At 37.3% G+C, this 21,013-nt stretch overlaps 3 protein-coding genes across 6 annotated transcripts; 1 reads left to right on the top strand and 2 right to left on the bottom strand.

Moving 5' to 3' along the window:
- The first annotated feature begins 750 nt into the window (after nucleotides 1–750).
- LOC111010845 (kxDL motif protein) lies at nucleotides 751–4,616 on the top strand. 2 transcript variants are annotated; one of them, XM_088122110.1, is made up of 3 exons: nucleotides 751–911; nucleotides 1,088–1,240; nucleotides 1,887–2,251. In XM_088122110.1, exons 1-3 carry the CDS (start codon nucleotides 793–795, stop codon nucleotides 1,987–1,989), a joined length of 375 nt encoding a protein of 124 aa, XP_087978236.1. In that variant the 5' UTR covers nucleotides 751–792; the 3' UTR covers nucleotides 1,990–2,251. The 2 variants fall into 2 exon arrangements, with proteins under 2 accessions (XP_087978236.1, XP_087978235.1); XM_088122109.1 differs by lacking the exon at nucleotides 751–911 and adding an exon at nucleotides 3,933–4,616 and having other exon boundaries at nucleotides 1,100–1,240; nucleotides 1,934–3,847.
- Nucleotides 4,617–5,538: 922 nt separating this feature from the next.
- LOC111010856 (U3 snoRNP-associated protein-like EMB2271) lies at nucleotides 5,539–11,563 on the bottom strand. Of its 3 annotated transcripts, none has more exons than XM_088122016.1 (8): nucleotides 11,281–11,563; nucleotides 10,614–11,060; nucleotides 9,751–10,093; nucleotides 9,276–9,500; nucleotides 8,880–9,108; nucleotides 8,427–8,605; nucleotides 8,236–8,301; nucleotides 5,539–6,111 (listed from the first exon to the last, which is right to left on the bottom strand). In XM_088122016.1, the coding sequence occupies exons 2-8, from the start codon at nucleotides 11,051–11,053 to the stop codon at nucleotides 6,034–6,036; spliced, it is 1,560 nt and encodes a 519-aa protein (XP_087978142.1). In that variant the 5' UTR covers nucleotides 11,054–11,060; nucleotides 11,281–11,563; the 3' UTR covers nucleotides 5,539–6,033. The 3 variants fall into 3 exon arrangements, with proteins under 3 accessions (XP_087978142.1, XP_087978141.1, XP_087978140.1); XM_088122015.1 differs by having other exon boundaries at nucleotides 10,614–11,150; XM_088122014.1 differs by having other exon boundaries at nucleotides 10,614–11,063; nucleotides 11,281–11,562.
- A 1,700-nt stretch (nucleotides 11,564–13,263) lies between these two features.
- CPSF30 (cleavage and polyadenylation specificity factor 30) lies at nucleotides 13,264–20,746 on the bottom strand. The gene is made up of 7 exons (XM_022284428.2): nucleotides 20,196–20,746; nucleotides 18,844–19,227; nucleotides 17,999–18,161; nucleotides 17,785–17,895; nucleotides 17,418–17,486; nucleotides 14,636–14,722; nucleotides 13,264–14,479 (listed from the first exon to the last, which is right to left on the bottom strand). The coding sequence occupies exons 1-7, from the start codon at nucleotides 20,597–20,599 to the stop codon at nucleotides 13,574–13,576; spliced, it is 2,124 nt and encodes a 707-aa protein (XP_022140120.1). The 5' UTR covers nucleotides 20,600–20,746; the 3' UTR covers nucleotides 13,264–13,573.
- Between the last annotated feature and the right edge of the window lie 267 nt (nucleotides 20,747–21,013).

Raw genomic sequence — 21,013 nt, forward strand, 5'->3', positions numbered from 1 at the left:
AAATTAGAGTCATAAATGTAGAGGCCTTAACAACAAATTGGTAAAATTTGACAAACTAAAATCAGATCTAAAAGAGATGACCGTTATATGTAAATGTTACTTTCCATAAACGTTGTTATACTTTCTAGTTGTAGATAAATCATTTCTCATGTTTTCGTTATCTTATCTCATTCACAATTTTCTAATGGGGTAAAAAAAATAACTTGGAGATGATATAAGTAACTTTTTATATGTTCGAATCTCTACTAAAAAATCATTATCAACCAAAATAATCTACCATCCACCGGACTAACTATTCTCAATTTTATAGGAGGGGAAAAAATCAATTCCATCAATTTAGATGTGCCTAGAAATTTAATAACAATATTTGCACGTGTCAATCTGAGCTTAGCTCAATAGTAAGACACATATTATCATCTCAAATATTAATCGTTTGACTATGCTCAAATAGCTTAGCTCAATTAATAAAACACATATTAATAGTTTGATTTTGAAAAAAAAAACAATTTTAATTTTTTAAAAATAATTATTGGACCGTTAGGGCATACTATTCCCACATTCCTAAGAGATGTAAAATATATATATGTAATTTTCATAAGAATATATAAATTAGGCCGAATGAAATGGGAGTGGCCCTGTTGTTATTGAACTATGGGCCAGAATATCGGATTGGACGAGATTGAGTAGTTCAAAGCCCAAATTTTTTTGGGCCCAAACTCAAGCCTAACGCGGTCCAATTGATAGCACAATCTCCGGAACCGATGGCATCACAGTTGAGATCGGTGGAAGACGATGGAGCAGCGGGCGGAGGAGGAGTCGATAAGAGCAGCCTCGGAGGAGCTCTCTCGTGAGTTCAAAACTTTGATGAGCACTGATGATTTGAGTTCTCTCAACCATTTGCAGCACCTCATGTAAGCTCTCTTTCTCTCTGCGTTGCGTATTTGAGGACAAATTTGACGGATTATGATCCAAATTGAGCCTCTTAACCGACTTGATCGTCGAAGTATTTGGTATTTCTTTTGATAATTTGAAGAATGTTCAAGTGTTGTGATTACTATGAATCATTTGTTTGAGTCGTTTATTGCAGATTGGGGAGATTGCAGGATAGCAACGCAGTCCTCTCTCATTTTAACGAGTTTTCGGAGCATTGCTTTGCTGAGGTGTCTGGAGATCTATCTAGAAATACTCGTCTTTTAAAGTCTATGAAATCTGACCTTGATTACATATTTCAGAAAATTAGGTATGTTGATCAACTCTTTCAGTTCAAGCTGTTCTATTCCAACTTGTGTGATACATGAGTGATGCTACTGTGCTACCATGTCAAAATATAAGTTTTTTTCGTTGAAATGTATGGTATCTTTCATCTAGAACCCGAAAGAAAAGGGAAAAAGGGAAAAAGGGGGCATTCGTGGAGACAATTATTCAACTGCGCAAGTATGGTACTTTCTTCCATCTTGCAAGGATCTCTGTCTTTTTGGTGTCCAGAAACCCTTCTTGAAGGCATTGGTTCCGAAGGGGGTTGCTTAGAATTTCATCTCTGATGGAATGCTCTTGTATCTAAGATGGTCTGTCCTAAGAAAATATAGTTATACTGTACTGCAGTCCATATCCGAATGCCCAAAAGACCTACTGGTCGGCCACCGGGAGCGTCCGAGTCAAAAAGAGGATTCCTTACATTCTCTCTGCTCTTTGCTTGCACTTTATTTCACTGCGAGGAACTTTTGAAATTTTATCTCACCTGGAAGTCATAACTGATATATTTTATTGATCTGATTTCATCATTTAACATTTTATATATGCTTCTGTTGACAAAACCTATCAACTGAGTATATATTGCTTTATCCTTTAGTTCTTTTTTTAGTTTATCCATTTTCTTTTACTGTCAGGAGCATGAAATCAAGAATTTTGGCTACTTACCCTGATGCATTTCCAGATGAGTCAACGAGTGAAGCTCTTGACAGGAGACCAGACCTTGAAATGCCTCAGTAACGACAGAAAGTATGACTCCAAGTTATCGTACCTGATACCACAATGGGAATCAAAAAACGTAGATACATCATTTTCCAGAGTTGTTTCAATCATGTTGTCATTATTAACTAGGTACGAAGTCTAATTTGGACAAATTTGTTTATATTGTGTTGTTACCTTCACATTTTACCTCAATACTGGTGTTCCAAGTAAATTGATGTACACAGAGTAGTATCATTATGAGAAGTCCTGATGAAATATAGATAAAAGCACATTTGCCCTCCGCTCAGTTTCTCATTTGCTATCTTAATTCATTCTAGCTTCTATTGCCCCTATATTTTACCAGCATACATATTCTTATTATGAAATCAGAAACCTAATCTAGGACAGCTACTCTTCTATCACTTGTGGTTGCTATAATAATTAGTTTTCATATCCTTTTGGTAGCTAGCCATTCTTTTAATGCCATTACCTTTTTTCGTCATTAGAGACCAGTCATTTTATAGTTGACAATTCGACGCATATGACAACTGGGAATCTAAATGGAGATTCTGAAAATGAACATGAGGTTGATAACCACTTTTCTTACTGCCAAATATCCTGCATCTTCACATGACACCCAATTAGATGAGAGGGATTTTTTTAATGTCCAGCTAGGATTAGTCACTTCTGGCCTCTGGGTGATATTTATGCAGGTCAAATAGGTTTTAAGAAATGAGTGAAATAGGTGTAAGTCAGTAGTGAGTTGGAAAGGAATACTGTGATTGTAGATGCTCCAAGTTTTCTAGCTTCTAACACGTAGTATTTTGCTAAATAATCAAATCAATACACGGAAAGATAGGTGACATTGCAGAGGAAAATGCGCATATGAAACAGTGAGACACTGCTTTAGAGATTAGCCCTAGTAGTAATATGAGTGTTTTTTTCACTTATGGAATTCAGTCATGCCAAAATGGGAGTTTCAAGAGATCGGGACGTGGTCTTTTAAGTGTCTATTTAGTGTTATGCTTATGGAATTTAGATTATCACTGATATCATTATAAAAAAATGTTGATGCGACATGTCTTCAGGTATTTTTTTTCGTAAATTTATCTATTAGACATGCTACATCAACATTCTGTTAACGATCAAATAGAATAGATTTCGTTCTAAGGTCATAAGGACAAGATTAAATAGATGTATAACAAAGTTAGAAAGGGATGAAAGTAGCTAAGGAAACTTTTGAAATACTTGTGCTGGTAACTGAGACCAAAAGGGTGGTTTTGTTTGACTAGCTGACAAGTAACCAAAAAATCCTTCCTCCTGGCACGTGACTCCCACCCTCTCTTCCACATGCAAATTCATTGTGAGCAAACTACGATTCTCACGACCTTCTCTGTCATGCAGAAAAAGAACACAACAAAACTACGAAATATGGAAAATCACCTACTTTTCCCCTCAATCACCACCGTACATTTCCCTCTCCCTTCTCCTCTCCTCAACCGTCCGATCCCCATCACCACACCCTGATACTTCCCTCTCTTCCTTTCAAGTACAAAATCAAACCAAATTCCCAAAATCACATCTTTAGAACAGAGAGAGAGAGATGAAGGAAGGAGTTGAAGTTGAAGTTTGTGGAGGTGGGTCGGCCGGAAAAAGAGTCGGGTCGGGTTCTGTCGGCGGCGGAGGAGTGAGAAGTGAGACTGAGAAAGAGAAGACAAAGATGAGAGAACGGCAAAGACGAGCCATCACCACTAATATCTTCCATGGCCTTAGAAAGCACGGCGGCTACCGCCTCTCCCCAAGAGCTGATATCAATGAAGTCCTCCGTGAGCTCGCCAAGGAGGCCGGCTGGATCGTCCACCCCGACGGCACCACCTACCGGTCCGCCGCTTCATCGGTATCCATATAATTCCTTCTTTTGTTTTGAAATGCTTCAGTTCTTTTTTATATAATTTCATTTGGTTTCTGTTCTTTCATCTTAGATTCTGAACAGATGTTCAGTTTGTGGAAGTGTGAGGAGCTCCACTCCGACGCCGACGAGTAGCGTGGTGGTCGGTGACGCTGCCGGCGGCGGCGGGGAGAGCTCCACTCCGGCCTCCCCCTGGCGCCTCCCTGTTTCTGTGAGAGACTACGCCATGGTAATCAACGACAGTGCCATTCAGCCGGCGACTCCGTTCTACGTCTCCGGCCTCGGTGGCAGTGCTTCTGCTTGCTCCTCGTCTCGGAATCTGACCAGCAGCGGGAGCATTAATGGTGGCGTTCCTATGGCTCTGAACGTGTACGGAGGACAAGGAGTCCGTCGCTGTATCTCTGACTCAGCCGCCAACGGCGGCGGCGGCGGCGGCGACGACAAGGACGCGATGTACGAACAGTTGCAGGAAGCGAGGGCAGCCAATCAGAGTACGCCGGAGAGATGTCCTCGGCCTCGCTCGTAGTTCTTTTCTGTTTTACCATTTTGCCCTCTAGGTTTTGCGCTTGTTACGACCTTTCGGGAGACTCTTTTGGGAAATAGGTTAGAAAATTAGCAAAATTGAAATACGAATTAGGTTAATTAGAATTTAAAAGACAAAAGACCCAGAAAATAGAAAAGACATTTAATTTTGTATTAACAAATGCCAAAATATTGTTTGGTAAGAGAATGGAATTGTTAGGGCGGTTGATGACCATTTTGTTTTTAATTTCTATTTTTGAAAATTAAGTTTACAATTGTTACTTCCACTCTTGGGTATTATTCTCTTGTTATCAATATCTTTATAATTTATTTACCCAAAAAAAAATTCAAAAACTTGTTTCGCTTTTAAAAATTTGACTAAAATTTTAAATGAATTTTTGAAAATATATTAAAGAAATATGAAGGAGATGAACATAATTTTTAAAAATAGAAAATTATAAATGAAATTGTTAAAATAGGGTTTAGGTTTTTTCTGTTTTTTGGGTATCCAAAAATGTGAACTGTAATATTACTATGAAAAATAATTTTTTTCATACCCGAGGTGGTGTATTTTTATTAGCTCAAATTTAGATTTCTATAAGAAATTAATGTTAATATTATTATTAGGAAAAGATTTGACTGTGTGCCTAATGTATTGTGCAATCTTTACTTGTTTAAACATATCTTTAGACCTATTTGTCTTGAAATAATCTTACAATTGTATACATTAAAAAATGTCACTCAATTTTTTGGTATGGTTCATAAAATCTTTCAACAACCTTCGTACATCAACTAATTACTTAAGCAAATGTGAATAGAGATCAAGAACGACAAAATTAAAGTAAGCAAGCTTGGCTACACGATCTTATCATTAAATTTTATTTTGTTAAAATTTTTTCATTATTGTTACCATTGTTATTTCAAGTTTTATAGGAAATGATTGATAGAACAGCTTTTTGAACAGGAATTAGGTAATAAACTTTCGTAAATTGGGAACATCAGTCATCTTCAAGTTAACCACAACGATCTCTAAATTTATCACCTTATAAACAATTGTTATTCAACAAATAATTTGCTTTTTTGAAGGCAATATCATAATCATAATAACCATAAACCAAATAAACCTACACAGTTGTCCATGGCCTTTATCATCGTCATGATATCAATGTTCCATGAATTGATCATTTATTTTTCCTTGAAAATCACGAAATAAAAGAGGTACATTGAAGATTGTCTCCAGTTTGTGATGTACAAGTGATGAATTTGACCACTGAAACTCAGTACACCAACTTAATTGGAAACAGTAGAAAATGAACTGCCCAAAAGGTACATCACAACAGGGAATTTCTGGATAGCCCATGTGATTATAAACAGAATCTATCTTTGCAATTCATCTCTCCCCTCAGATGGAAAATTTCTGTTGAGTAGTTTATGCCGAATAGCTTGCAAACTCACCCTTTTCAGTAAGAAATATGAATGCTCTAATCTGACTATCGTCTCTATGGCCAAAAGGTGGTAAAAGTTAGGTAGGTGGGTGAAAAAAAATACATAAATAAGTAAATACAGATGGGAGGGGGGTGAACTCTTTCAATTTCACTTTAGAACTCTGAGAAGTCAAAATTGGATAGGGTATAGAACTATTCAGTTCAGTCTCATGAGAGTTTAAGGGGATGAACTGCAACTCCATTTCGAGCAGCCGGGATTCGCCCCCACCTTCCTAGACGAGGTTCCTGTCATGAAGTTAACTTATGGTGTCAGCACCGAGCAAGCCTTACGCTCTCAGTATAGCAAATGTACCAAACTTGTGTCAGGAGAAGACAACTGTCTGACAACTTTTCTTGCCCAAGAAACAAAACCAAGAAAATAGAAGAACAGAATATACAGAATATATAGAATAAGAGAAGTGAATCTAGCCAGCAATCTAGATATGATCCAAAAATCAACATGATGCCAAAACATGGTTTAAGAGTTAAGATTGTAACAAAAAGAATTTTCCACTGAAGGCTAAGAGAGAATTTTTTTTTAGTTTTTATTTGACAAATACAGAAGTGCTTCACTTCTACTCCTACTTCAATCAATTCTATTTTCTCAAACTAGCCTACTTGTTACTATCTTCAAGATTCCGGCTAAGATCGGTGACACAGCCTGAAGGAATTTCCAAATGGACAGAGGTACTAGAGATGAAGAGGGTTTATTTGGTGGAGGAGAAAACTGCTTGTTAACAGTAGGAAAGAGGATGGAGATGGGTAATCGGAAATTTACTTTAAATGCAACTCGCTTTCCTTTCCAAATGGCTGTAGAAGTTTCGTCTGAAAATTAATGCATTTATGACAGAACTATTTCCACCAAGTATGGGAAAACCCTGCTGGTTGATTCAATCTACACTGTCGGGATACTAATGTGCAAGAACTGCCTGGAGGTTTCATCCTAGTCAAAAAAAAAATATTTCCTCTATTTCCAGATTCAAGGTACGAATGGTGAGGGTATGAATTTTTAGAGGATCAACGAAACAACCCCCCTTTTCCCATGCTGTTTTCTAGACTGCAAATGATGATTCAATCGAGACTGTTAGTGCTACAGTCTGAGACTTGTTGGAACTACGAAACCAGTAGCAGGATTTTTATCTTAGAAGAGTCCTTAGCAATGCAGAAACAGAACGAACTTCCCACAATCAATCTTAGATGGTTTCGGTCTCACCATGAAGATCATGGGGTTTGGAAGCTGGAACCTCAGAAAATTACACAAACAGGTTCCTCTTTCACGAGCTTAATGAGAAATTCTCAATTATCCTTCTAACTTGGATTTAAAAAATCTATCCGAAGAAGAAAGCTCCCAAGAAAATCAATTTCTTCTGATGATCTATTTTTTGGCCAGCAGTAACACCCTTGTTAGAATCTGAAAGAAATTCTACAACATGTATTTTTCGCATTTAGATAACATGCTTCCAACATTATATTTAAATTAATAAATATTGGATGTCATCTCATTGAAGAGTTTGTTATTCTACCACTCTTTTTATAAGATCTTTCTGTAATATTCGTTAGTTCTTAGCAAGAGGATGCCAATTGGAGGAAAGGCAGAACTTCAACTATCAAATTCCAGAGCCTTGCATAAAATATTTTCAAGTCTTTTTTGGGTGGTGGGAATTTGAACCTATAACATTTACCAGAGGATACTTTTCATTGTCCTTATAGTATTGTTCCTCCATCATTTCGAAGCTTCATTTGAGTGTTTGACAAATGTTCCAAAGACTACTTTTTTTTTTTAGATAAGAAACAATTCCAATTGAATCTTTTAACTGAAATGAAGATCCAAAGCCAAGTTGACATGGGTGAATGCAATTGAATCTTTTGTGTGTGTGAATGTATAAGTTAGTTTGCACGCACCTCATTAATCTCATAGGACAACCGCAAACCACTAACCCTGGTAGGATATTTAATCCTAAGTAGGTGACCATCATGAATTGAACTCATTCCTTCTAAGCCATTGAATCAATCTTTTGGGAAATTTGGTTCGGAAAAAATCAAAGAATCTTTGAAAAAATCTTTAGAGTGGAATGAGTGGACGGATACTGCTACATATAACATTACTTCTTGGTGTGCCTTATCCACTACTTTTTATAACAATTCTCCTAACGTAATAAAACATAATTGGGGGACTTCCTTGTAGTTTTTATTATGTGCAATCCTAGAGGGGGTCCTTTTACTTTATATCATTGTAACTTCTCAAATATAAATGAGAAATCATTTTTAAAAAAAATACTTTCATATAAATATAGACCAATAGTTGTAATATGCTGCTTCTACCACAAAAATAATTAAACAGGCTTAAAGCATAATTTGTATCCTGATTACCTGCCCAACTCCAGCTACCAGAAACCTTCCAGATTTGGCAAAAGTCAAGGAGTTCACAAACCCAACCTGAAATAACAAAAATAATATACATAGAATGTAGTTGTTGCAATACATGCCCCCATTCAGACAGTTGAATTAGAAGAGACAGAACTAAACTAGTAACATAAAACAAACACATAAATCTTGCATACCAGAGGAAGGTCATATAAAGGTCGAATATCTTTTTTATCACTTGCGGTAGCCCATAAACGAACGGAACCGTTTCCAGCACCCGATGCAGCAAGATCACTGTTTGTACATACTGAGACTGAACTTACCCAAGAGTATGCTGACAAACTATGAGAAGTATTAGAATTGACACCCCCATTTCCTGAAAAGAAGACAAAATTCACCATTGAATAATAATTGGCACAAGGAAATCATTAGATGCTTTTTTCTAACTGGAATAACCTTTTCATTTTTTATTGCTTTTAATGGAAAAGTGAGAAAATACAAAGACGAAAGTGACCATTATCAATTTATCTGTCATCTGTGCATTAGTGGCAACATTAAAAACTTTAAAAAAGCATCAACTCTCTCTCTCCTGTACAGTGATGATTTTCAGAATGATAGAAGAGAAGAATATATGGAGTTCTTGATCATACCCATACAACCATTGGGGATGGCTCCATTATCCTTTAGCTCCAAATTCGTGCAAGAAAATGAAAGAGGGTGAGCATTCCGTACAATATGAACAGGCTTCTTTTTCAATACAGTCCAGAGCTCAATACTGCCGTCATCTGATCCAGATAAGAACTCATCATTACTAATGAAACAGCAACATTCCAAGGATGATGCAGGTGCACGAAATACTAAACGGGACTCCTCTGGAACCTGTTTCAAACCATAAAAAGGAATAATTAGTCAAACTAATGAAAGGGAAATAGGAATATCTGCAGTTATACAAAAACACAAGCATGCTGCAGTGATTTAAATTAGCAACAAACGGCAAGTCTTTGAGAGAATCATTAAAAACTGAAAGCAACAAATGAGAGGTCTACCTTCCATAATTGCATACTCCGGTCACGTCCAACAGTAAGCAGTCTTTCTTTCCGGAGGCAATCAATAGTCAACACATCACTTTGGTGACCAAAGAGTGTATTTATATAAGCTCTGTCCTCTACATTCCATATCTTGACAGTTCTATCATATGAACCAGAAAAGAGTTCTGAGGTCCCTTGCCTGAATTTCAAACAAGAAACAGGTCCTCTATGACCAGGAAATGCCTGTAGGAAGCCACAATAAAATGACTTAGAGAAGATTACGATAGCTACCATCCTTTCTTTTTTGTCATTTTTTCCGATCTTTTTGTGGTTGTGGGACCAATTGAATAGAATATAAAAATTCAGAAAAATTACAAAAAAGTTCATCAATTTGTCAAAAACCCAACCCAAATTATTTTTGGTTTAGATTTAAACTCGAGCATCTTCAATCATGCCTTGTAACAATAAACTATAACTATAAAATAAGAATTACCTGAACATGCTCTCTTGTACGAGTATCCCATATATGCACATGGCGGTCTAAGCCTCCACTTGCCAAATATCGACCATCAGAACTAACTGCCAGTGACAAAATGACTTTACTATGCTTTGTAGCCCGACCTTGTGGGTCCTTAGCACCATGCAATCTCAATACTTCATCACTAGGCCATTGGTATTTTTCCCCTTTCCCACTATCTACATCCCAATGTAAGATGGTACCATCCTTAGACGATGAAAACCCCTTCAAATCATCATCGGATAGAGCCACAGCTGTAACACTCTGTCTGTGCTTGATCAAGATTTGAAATTCATCTCTAGCTTCTGGCTTCTGAACCCTGAAAGGTGCAGAATCATTAACGCCGCCAAGCACCCATCATAGAATATTTTTAAGTCGTTTTTCACATGCTATCTCTCTCCCCATCTTTTTTCCCCTCACACACTGGGGTGCAGGAAACAAGTATATCATAGGAATATATTTTCCATGCTTCTTTATAAACAACATCACAAACATAAGTGAAGAAAGAGAACACACGAGGGAATATTAGCCATATATCAAAAGGTTAACATGTAAACTCCTTCGCCTTTATTCAGGAAGATATTGCACAAGAATGTGCCTGATGTCCCACCATTATTTCAGACATATAGCTCGACTCTTAAAGAAACTCTAAACGTTATATGAACATAAAAATAAAGACCTATTGCAGTATTTAAGAGAATTCAAACTGGAGAAAAGATAGTAAAAAAGGGGGGAACGAGAGAAATATGAAGTGCTGCTTTGAATTTGGAAAAAAAAAACACAATAAAAAAAATGTAAACTGCAATTCCAATGAAAACCGAACCAAGAGATAACAGTACCTCGATGCGATTTCTCTCCGAACCCTTCCGCTATCTTCAAGTTGCTCTTGCTGAAGAATCTGTGCAACAAGTGAATCTCTTTCGCCTTCCCCACCACTTTCGTCCTCATCTTTCTCTTCATCCTCCCTCTGTTTTTCTCTCCTAGCAATTTCCCGAATTTTCTCCAAGTACTCTTTTGCCACTCTCTTCCTCTTCTCGTCGGCAGTTTCTTCCTCAAACTGCTCATCCTCAGCACCTTCATATTTCCCCCTCTCCGCATCAGAGCCCATGAACCCATTATCCTCGTCCGACTCACCACTCTCAATTTCATCATTATCATCCACAATCTTCCTCCGTTTCCTCGATTCAGAACTGAAAAAAGGGTCCTTACTGAGCGGAAAATTCTTCCCTTTTTTCGCCCCCTTAGGAGCAGAGCTGTTCTTCTTCGTGATCTTCTTCATAGTCGAGCTACTGCAAAGCAGAGAAGACACAAAGAGCTTACCAAAATGTAAGTTTCTTAAACAGACTCCTTTTACTGATTCCAATTCATGATTGGCACTGAGAGAGAAAAAAAAAAAAAAACACACACACACACACACACAGGCTCATGAAAATGGGTTTTTTAAGAGAATGCAGCGATGACAAACATAGCAGTAAGGCAGCAACTTGAGAGAGGAAGTAAACGTACCGAGAGAGAAAACCGCCGTCACCTGCCGGCCGCAGTGAAGATGCGGGAATGCTGAAAGATGGTCAGTTTTGGGAAAGGAGCGCCGCCTGAGTATCGTGAAAATTGAGGGAAGAAGATGCGAAACCAGAAGGGATTTCTCTCTTTTATTTTCACTATTCAACTTTTCTTTTAGGGTGAAAAATGGGCTGAATCTGAAGGTGAAGCTTGAAGGCTTGGTTTGTGATTGAAAAGATGGAGGAAGAGAGGATTAGGGTTTATGGAAGGGTTTTGTGAAGACGACAAACCAGAAACGAGTGAGAGGCGAATTAGCTTTTGGGCCTTCCAATGCCCAAATGGGCTGTCGTCTCCTCTGTATTTTACCCAATTACTTTTTCTCTCTCTGTTTTTTTTTTTACATTAATTACTTAATTAGGGGTTAAATTACAAATTTGGGTAAGGTAGTTTAGGTATAATTTCAATTTGATCCCTAATATTTTAAAAGTTTTAATTTGATTCCTATAGTTTGAACTTAATTTGAATCTTGTCTATGTATATTTAAATATCACATAACTATATTTTATCCATTTGAAAAACTCACTCATTTTCTTCTATTCCTTTACTTGGCCCTAGTCTCTAATATATTCAACTAACAAAACTAGTCAAATAAAAAACATTAGTTTATTGTCAGGCCACTTTTTCTTTTAAATTTTGCAAACGTATATATAATTTGTGAAATTAAACATAAAATATAATGACTAAATTGAAATTACACTCATGACCAGATTTAGAATTTAACATACTTACTTTAATGATTGATTTTTTATTCTAGAATATGGAAATTAGATGATCGTGTTTAAATTTGTTAAATTCACTCACATCGACAAGTTATCTATTGTCAACTTCAATATAATTCAATTACTAATTGATACTAATAAATTTTGTTTGAAAATAGATCAACTTTTACCTTTGAATTTGAATTTAATATGATTTAGGGATGCCAATGAATTATAAGATATGTTTTCTTGTACAATACTGATAGGATTTCCAAAACGGTACAAAGACAAGGGATAATCATTATATTCATCACTTGAGAAAGCATGGGAATAGATCTCTCTGAAAAAAAAATCAATGGGTGAATATTACGAAAGATAAATAGAAAGTAAATATTATAACATTTCCCTTATTTTATAGTTCAATGAAATTGAAAGTATTAGAATAAAAATTAATACGTTCAAGTTGGTAAGATATATACATTCTTTTTCCCTCAAATATCCAAGGTTGGAATTTTCACCTCCACATCAATAATATTCTCAATTTTGTTCTGTTTAGGCAGTGGATTAATTTTAACATTGTATAAGGGAGGTGGTTATCTCCATTCTAAAATCTAATCAATTTCTCATACCATGCAACCCCAAGTGATTATGTGCCATCAAACAAGCTTAGAAAATATTTTCATGTATGTTAATAAAATTTAATACAAGTATTTAGCCTCTTAAAATAAAAATAATAATAAATTTTTTTTTTTAAAGAATCACAAAAATAGATAAATTTTTAATGAAATTGAAGCTATAGATTTTATTAGCAACTATTTCTAAACTTTAAGATAGTAATTATCAAATTTTATTCGAAAATTACTTTTATTTTCTCGTAGATATAAAATATCACAATATTTGATACATAATCACTTTTTTACAAATACAATTAATTTTAATGTCATGTGCAAGACAGAGTGTTACAAAACTACAAATAGAAGCAAACAATTGATAGTGCAATGAGAAACTTCATCTGTCTTCTTACTATAGGCAAACCAAATCTAGAGTAAAATAAAAGTACCAAAAATGAAAAAGGGCCTGCCAGTGCCATATCATAGACATAACACATCTTGTATGATGCAGACATGGATTTTACATATACATTGCAGACTCCCCCCTTTTCTTTCCTTTCTGTAATGGGGGAAGAAGTTAAACAATGGAGGTGCAAGGGGAAAAACATAACAGCTTCACATCATCGAATTCGAATATCGACTTTATGATGAGACTCTTCCCTTCAGAACATCCTGTGAGAATTCTTTTACAGATTTGTAAAACAATGTATGGATTATGACTTTCCTCAGAAATGTATCAGTTTAGAGAAGTTGCCTAAAAATGAATGTATAAAACAAATGAGGAAAAGAGAATGAGATGAAGGTCAAGTACTCCAATTTTAGAACTTACAACACTAAGTTAAGTTCAATGATGCCTTGCCTAAGTAGGAAGATACTCCTGGTCAGCAGCGAAACGGAGGCTGTTCGGCCAGATATTACAACTACAGGAGATCACTGATCAGAGACTACAGTTGCATCTCCTTCAGAGCCTCTCCGCTTCTTCTTCCCCTCTCCGTGCCTTGACCTTCGAGGCGCCTCGTCCTCGCTTTCACTCTCTTCATTCCTAAACGTGGTTCCTATGCCATATTGCTCATCAGGATAAGCTTTTGATCCCTGTTTATATTGCATCTCATCATCATGTCCACTTCCTGGCATCTCCTGGCCCTTGCTTTGGTCTGGACCCGCAATATATCTATCATTTCGATCATTACCCGGCCCCCTCTGATCCCGCTTCACAACCCGATTCATGTTCTGAGATGGGGGTACTGCTGGAGGTGGATACAATTGAGACACGCTCACAGGCCGGCCAGGTCGAGCTGGGTTAGCACCAGTAACCCCCATCCCGCCCATGAAGGGACCGCGTCCTTGACCCATCATCATGCCAAAACCACCAGGGGGGAACATGGCCCCAGGTTGAGAAGGACGTCCGCGAAACATCATAGCAGATGGAGGACCCATAAAATCACCAGAGAATCGAGGACCATATGGACCAAAACCACGGGGAGCCATGCCAAAAATGTCTGGCATGGGAAATCCATCAGGTGTAACAGGTCCATAAGACAACCCATCTGGACCCATCATCCCAGGTGGAAAACCCTGCATTCCATGGAAGGGTCTGGCACCACGTCCCATTGGCATGTGTGGGGGCCACATGATTCCCCTGCCCCTTCCCCTTCCCTGAGCTGGAAGACCAACGGACTGGCCAAAGCTCTCCTCCTCCTCCTCTTCACTTTCTTCTTCTTCCTCTTCTTCATTGTCCTCGAATGGGACGATGTCTGGGTTCTCACTTCCAATATCAGGATTAACTCCCTTTGCCTTCTCCTCTTCTCGTTTCGACTCTGCTGCTAGCGAGACTGCCTGTACACAAAAATAATAAAAACACACTTAAGAAAGAATCCTCAAGCTGCCTTCATCCACTTCCTCCCCTGCTTATGTATATAATCGTTATTGTGTAATAGGAATGTATTCCAAAGTTTTCCGATTCTTCAACCAGAATGAACAAAGGAAGCATACCATGAGTTCACCATCTGGCTCAAGATAAAGCAAAGAAGCCAGCTGTTCACCAATTGAGGGCTCTAGCTCTTGGCAATCTCTACTGATCTGCACTTGTAAGAGTACAAAAAGAAAAATGATGGCTCAATTAGTATCCAATGCTTCCACTGATTTCAGAACAAGTTATGAAGGAAAAAATATCATTTCTTCCAAAAATAATCCTCCATGTACATGAGAATGGTGGGGTGGAAACAAACCAAGACAATGTGCAGTTTCAAACCAAATGAGCAGAAACAGGGTCCCAATTGAACATATAAAAGAATAAATGTGATGGCTTTCAACTCCTTCAAAGTTAAGGCAAAGTGAAGCCATCAAAGCAATCCCATCCGATGTGCAATCAACATCATCATCTCGTTTCTTCTCAATTCAATTACTATCGAATCCCACCATCCAACAAGACTCTGGCCTTTCGCTATCTTTTCCTAATCCTCCTAAATATCAAAGTGAATCCATAAAATTTTCACTCAGTACCCAAAATGTACCGAATGATTAACCTGCACTGGATCTTTCCAAAGGAAAGTCCTAGCATGTAATAGTGTCTTCAAGGTAATCCCAATCAATCACCTATAGTGACAGCAAGCCAAGGTGCATTTGCTGTCTACAAAACATCTTTCACTCGGGTGATCGCCTCAACCACTTTTTTCTCCCTTTCTTATTGGCTTTTTGTAGCCTCTTGCATGGGGAAAAACCATCTTCTGGGCTTTTTAGTACTTTTGACTAAAAGTATTCCTTTTTCATTTATATCTCCTCAAAGTACATGCCATCGTAGTAATTTTTCCACAAACTTATTTATGCCCAATTATATATTTTTATTACATTTCGCCATGTATTTTTATTAACAATATATAACGTGTATCTTTTCTATTTCACATTGTGTATCTCACTTTACTCGGGTGGTGTTATTTTATGCACCTCTCACCCCAACCCAAGCAAACAGAAAACATATCGCATGGAGAGTAGGGATAAGAAGCGCTCCTTACTTCCAGCTCCATAGGGATTATTTAATCCTTGTCCCCCACTCTATTTACTAGTTAAAATATTCAACATTTGTATTAATAAAAGAATCAAGACTGACTGAATCTTGTGAACAACATGGAGTACTACCTCCCATTAACTCTTTGAGAAAAATGTAGTTGCCCTATCTTTGAAGAGGCTAATAAGGAGTTGAGGTAATGTCCTCAAAATGGGAGCGGCTTTGAGGAAACTAGCTCTGTGATTAATAAATTCCCGAAGTGTATTGGAGGCTAAGGCCACAAGAAGTTTATAAAATAATATTTGACAATTTCCAAGACCAAAGCAGGGTGGGAAATTTTTCCTCATCCCAAAAAAATGGGGAGAAATTATTTCCTGGTCTTCGACAGTTCGACCCAACTCCGTACCAAACAAGTGACCCTGGAAGGTATTTTTGCATCCCTACTCTAGAACAGAGTGTGTTACACTTTGAAAACATTGGTATCTAAGTAATGGCCTTCTTGTTTAACCTGCATAGGATAAGGTCATGCACCTTACTAGGGAAGACCACCTGGGGTCCAAAACAAGTGGTTGACATCTTTGAAAAAATTCCTATAGAGCACAAGCCAATTTCGTTGGTAGTGTTACTGATACCAGGGAAGACTGACCATGAAAATACCCCTAGCTCCCGTAAGGTATTAAAGTATCGATAAAACCTGGCTCTACACAATCCCATGGTGAAAGAGAATCTCTTATACTACATTTGAAAAGAGAAAACAATCAAAAATGAACATAAGAAGCTCTTTACATTCTTCCAATTCATCACCGTTAAAGTTTTTGCAAAATCCAAACACCCAACTACTTGAAGAAACATTCCAGCATTATCCTTCCAACAACTATCACTTGCTCCATGCTATAGGGAGGGGGGAGATGGGAGTCAGTTATTCAAATACCAACTCAATTCCCCAGCCACGGTTACAAATCTGCAATTATAGTCCACATGTCTCAGCTTGGAAATATGGTTGCTGTTCTGCACCCTGAAGGATCAGGGTACATGTTCAAGATTCCATTAGAAGTCTTTCATGTATTTATTGGATTCAATCCTTCTTTTAAGTCTTTATGTTTGGGCCAATGTTTAAAATTTCAGTCAACGAAATAATTTGCAAAAGGTTATTTTAGAAGGAAGATGATGCCTATATTACTTGCAATAGTTCTGATAGTCAAATGTTTTGCTTATTGCTGTTATAGGAAAACCTAGTGTGATTTTCACAAGTTCTAAACTCATGCTATTATATTGAAGGGTAAGGTCAATCAGGATTTGCCATCCCTCGTGATTGTATCAACAGTCAATTTGTCTGTCCTTTTTAGTTCAGAACTTCCAACATCCACCATGGTCACTCCTTTGCAGTCATTCAGCACTCTCTGCAAAACAACTCCTAGTAGATAAATAAAATAAAGATCGCAGTGGGGCGTTTTTAGGTAACTTCCATGAAACTAAATTCTTACAGAAAGTTTCCAGATACCAAAAAACGAGGATAAACTTTCTTTCACAAGATCGCAAGTTCTTAAGTACGCTTTCTGATAATTTGACTTTAACAAAACCAGCAATATGTATTATCACCAGAAAGTGTAGAACAAGATAATAATCATAAACATAAGAGATAAAAGAAGCTGGAAATATTTTCAAGAGTTCACAACACGAATAAAAGAAGCATGAAAAAAACACCTGCAGATGGAAATATACTATTTTGATGTCAAACAGAAGCATTTCATGAAGCTCAAGATACTATACCTTTACTGGTAAGTTCTCATTATATGGATTCCTCAAATGGCGAGTTTTCTGGAAGGATAATTCACATAACTGCAGGTAACAAAGTCAAAAGTATTCATCACATCATACAGAATTCAAATTGACAGTAACAAAATCTCCTTCACAAAATAATCTAGTTTGAGATTTGAACTTTAACTTTTCATTGTGAATGAGCACTGCATTGATAATCTTTGGTAGAGTAAATGCAGTTTTTTTTTTTAGAAAAAAAATAGAGTGCACAACCATTAGCAGCATCAGTGTAACTTACTAAAATGCAACAGCATGGTGGGATCCGTTGTGATAAATTTATGCATAAAACTAAGAATAGATCTAAGAAATGAAATATCACCTTCAGCCATTTGAGTGAAAAGTTTTGCCCGTAATGTGCAGTTCCATGTGCATATTTCCAATTGCCCCCACTGACAGATCCACCAATCCTGGACATCATCTTTGCACAACCCTAAGCAGCCAATACTAAATCAGTATGATTATCTCAAACGAATATACTCTGGCCCCCAATGACCAAGTAGTCATAGACAAATGCAATAGTGAATTATTGGCACCTGAAAATGTCGAGTCCGATTGACTGAGAAAATCAAAATAACATTATCAGCAGAATCAAAAGCTTCATTAAGTTTAGCTTCATTGCTTCTTTGAGTTGCCCATACCCCTTGTTGTACAGATAATTCCAAATTCTCGCGGTTGCAACTTTTAACAATAAAGTACCTAATCTTTCAAAAATAAATTAGGATATTCAGATTATTAAAAAGTTCATGTAAAAGTCTGAATTTTTCTAAAATTATATGAAAAATGGGAAACCACTCGTCTTTATCAGAAGATAAAGTTAAAAGGTTACAGAACCAAAAAGGGTACCCCTTGTTGATTGAGTTCTATAGAAACAACTTCAATTGACAAAAATCAGAAAAAGAGTATAATTACTGAAGCTTTTGGAGAGACTACATCAACTTCAAGTATTGTATTACAAACTAAATCAAAAGAGTCTCCAAGTATCAGTCCACAGATTTTAATGAGATCCCAATATAACACAGTATGAGATATGAGCTAAAATGATCTAGCCAATCAATAACAGAACCATCAACGCGTGGGGAAATATTAGATTCTTGACACTTGAAAACTGACTCAATCCTAATTGAAACGGAACATGAGCATATGAATCTAATTGCTCGATAGAGAATATGTAACTAATACCCTTGAAAGATACCATTCACCAAGCCCAAGGGCAGCTACAAGGACTACAAATTGATATGAAGGAAACATTGTTGACTACTGGGGCTTAAAGTAGGCAAACAACAGCAGAAATATGATAGAATACAGAAGACTGAATATCTTGAAACAAAAAACTGAGTTAAAGAACATGCAAAAAGACTTCAGGTCTCTTCACACACACCTAGATATTCCTTGAGGCAAAGACGTCGCAGTTCTGTTTAATTGATTGGGCTGGCCATTAGAAAGACTTTGTATCTGAGTCTGGCTGGTTTGTTGAGCAGACTGTTGAGCTTGCGGTTGTTGGACATTAGCAGATTCTGCTGTAGAGGGTTTTCCCACCACTCCTTGATTAACTGTGGCTGGCCCCTGAGGAAATTGAGGTTTTTCGATTTGATGGGATAATCCAGCTCCCCGTTGTGAAAAGAATTTGTTTGAGGGACCATAATTATATGAACTCAAGTGCTGTATTTTCTGAAGGATTTCTTCCACTGGAGGTGGAGGTCCAGGAAGTTTTGCATGCCTATACCGACAATCTGGACCATTTGGACAGAAACCAAACTTGTACCTGCAGTTACAGAGTTTAACCTTCAGATGTATATCCATTGTTTTTCAATGTAATACTTCAAATAACTGAAATGGGTCCAATGAGATGACTGCAGAATTAAAAAATTTATGTTAGTGCAATAAATTTCTATGTCTAAGTCAAGTCACACCAGGGAATCATTTTGTAAGAACTTGAATGAGGATCCTTTAAGATCTAGCACCACAAATATATCGAACTATTATATCAACTTTACATGTAATAGGTATACGCATGTTTAAACTTAAGACTTAATTTGTTTTATGGCAATCACTAATTGGGAGGGGAAGACCTACGATGTATGGAATTAGACGAGGCCTAAGGCACGGCACCCTACTATTACTTTGCTCGTATAGCAAAGATGTAGGGATACTCTATTTCACTGTTTCCATCTCTCTTAGGTCTTTGATAGTTCCACTAGAGAAAAAATGATACAGTTGTTTGGTGAAAGGCAAAAAAATTCTTTGGATTAGTGCAACTAATTAAAGGCAATCCTGTAGGCTTTGTGGTTAAAGGAATCATAGAATAAACAAACAAAGGGAAGAGATTGGAAGAGGTTTATGATTTGGCTTAAGTTTCTCTTCTTGGTGCTATTGTCTAATGATTTATGTAACTGTTCTCCCTTTGAAATTTGCTGCTCTTTTGTACACTCCTCATGGGAGAGAGTACATTTTGTTTGTAACTTCTCATATATTAAAGAAAACTATGTCCTCTTATTGAAAAAGAAAAAATCAAAAAGTGAGAAGTGCAAATTCCACTCTGCTATCTATGAACTGCATACAATATTAATCAATTCAACAACTAGAGGAAAAGAAGAAGGGCATAAAATACGAGCGGACATTGATCACCTCCCAGTAAAAGAAGCGCGCAAAGAGATTAAGCAACAAAAAATCAAAATCAGACGAACCGCTGAGAATTACAGACTAAAATTCAACTCCAAATTCCAAACGTACATATTACACTCCTTGATATCTTCGTTGGTATGTTTGTACACGCAATCCTGTTCGCGGCACTCGCCATAGAGACGAAAGAACCGGCAAATGGGCATCCGCGACTTATCATACTGGTGAAGGAAGCCGCAGGCGTCGCCCTTCATACATAGGCTGCGGAGCCAATGCCGGCAAACAGTTTGCCGGAAGCTCCTCCGGCTCCCGACGTTGCCGGTCACAGCGCCACCCGCTTCAACTGTGACGGCATGACCCACGGCGCCGGGCCCAGAGCTGGAGACGGCGGAGGCGGCGGGCGGGGCCGAAGGGTCGGACTGGATGAGAGGCAAGGAGGTGGCGGCGGGGTTGGTGGGGCCGGCATCGAGGCCGCCCTCGAAATCAAAGCTGAGAACTCCCTCCGGGTCCTCCATAAGGGAAGGGGAAGGTTAAGAAATTAGGGTTCTGAAGCAGATCATAGCTCAAAACTCAAAACAGCGAGAAGATACTGGAGAGTAGCAATGGAGGGAGTTGCAGGTTTGGGTTTTGCATCACAAGTGAAGGAGAAGAAGAAATTAATTTTATTTTAATTTAATATTGGCGTGTTGGTTTTTTTTTTTTTTTAAACTCTCATGTTTTTGGAACTCCCTTAGTCAAAAATCAAAATCACGATGTACTAAAATAATAATAAATAATAATAATCACAGTCACGATTTTTATTTTTTAAAAGGTGGTATATTTACTATTTATTTGCGACCCCGAGTATATTTTAAATAGTTAAAGCCCCATTGGTATTGTAATTAAAAATGTATTTAAAAAATAATAATAAAGAATCTACTAGAAAATGA

This window comes from Momordica charantia, assembly GCF_013281855.1.
Source record: "Momordica charantia cultivar OHB3-1 chromosome 3 unlocalized genomic scaffold, Mcharantia_2.0 BLBB01000003.1, whole genome shotgun sequence".
NCBI classification, from domain to species: Eukaryota; Viridiplantae; Streptophyta; class Magnoliopsida; order Cucurbitales; family Cucurbitaceae; genus Momordica; species Momordica charantia.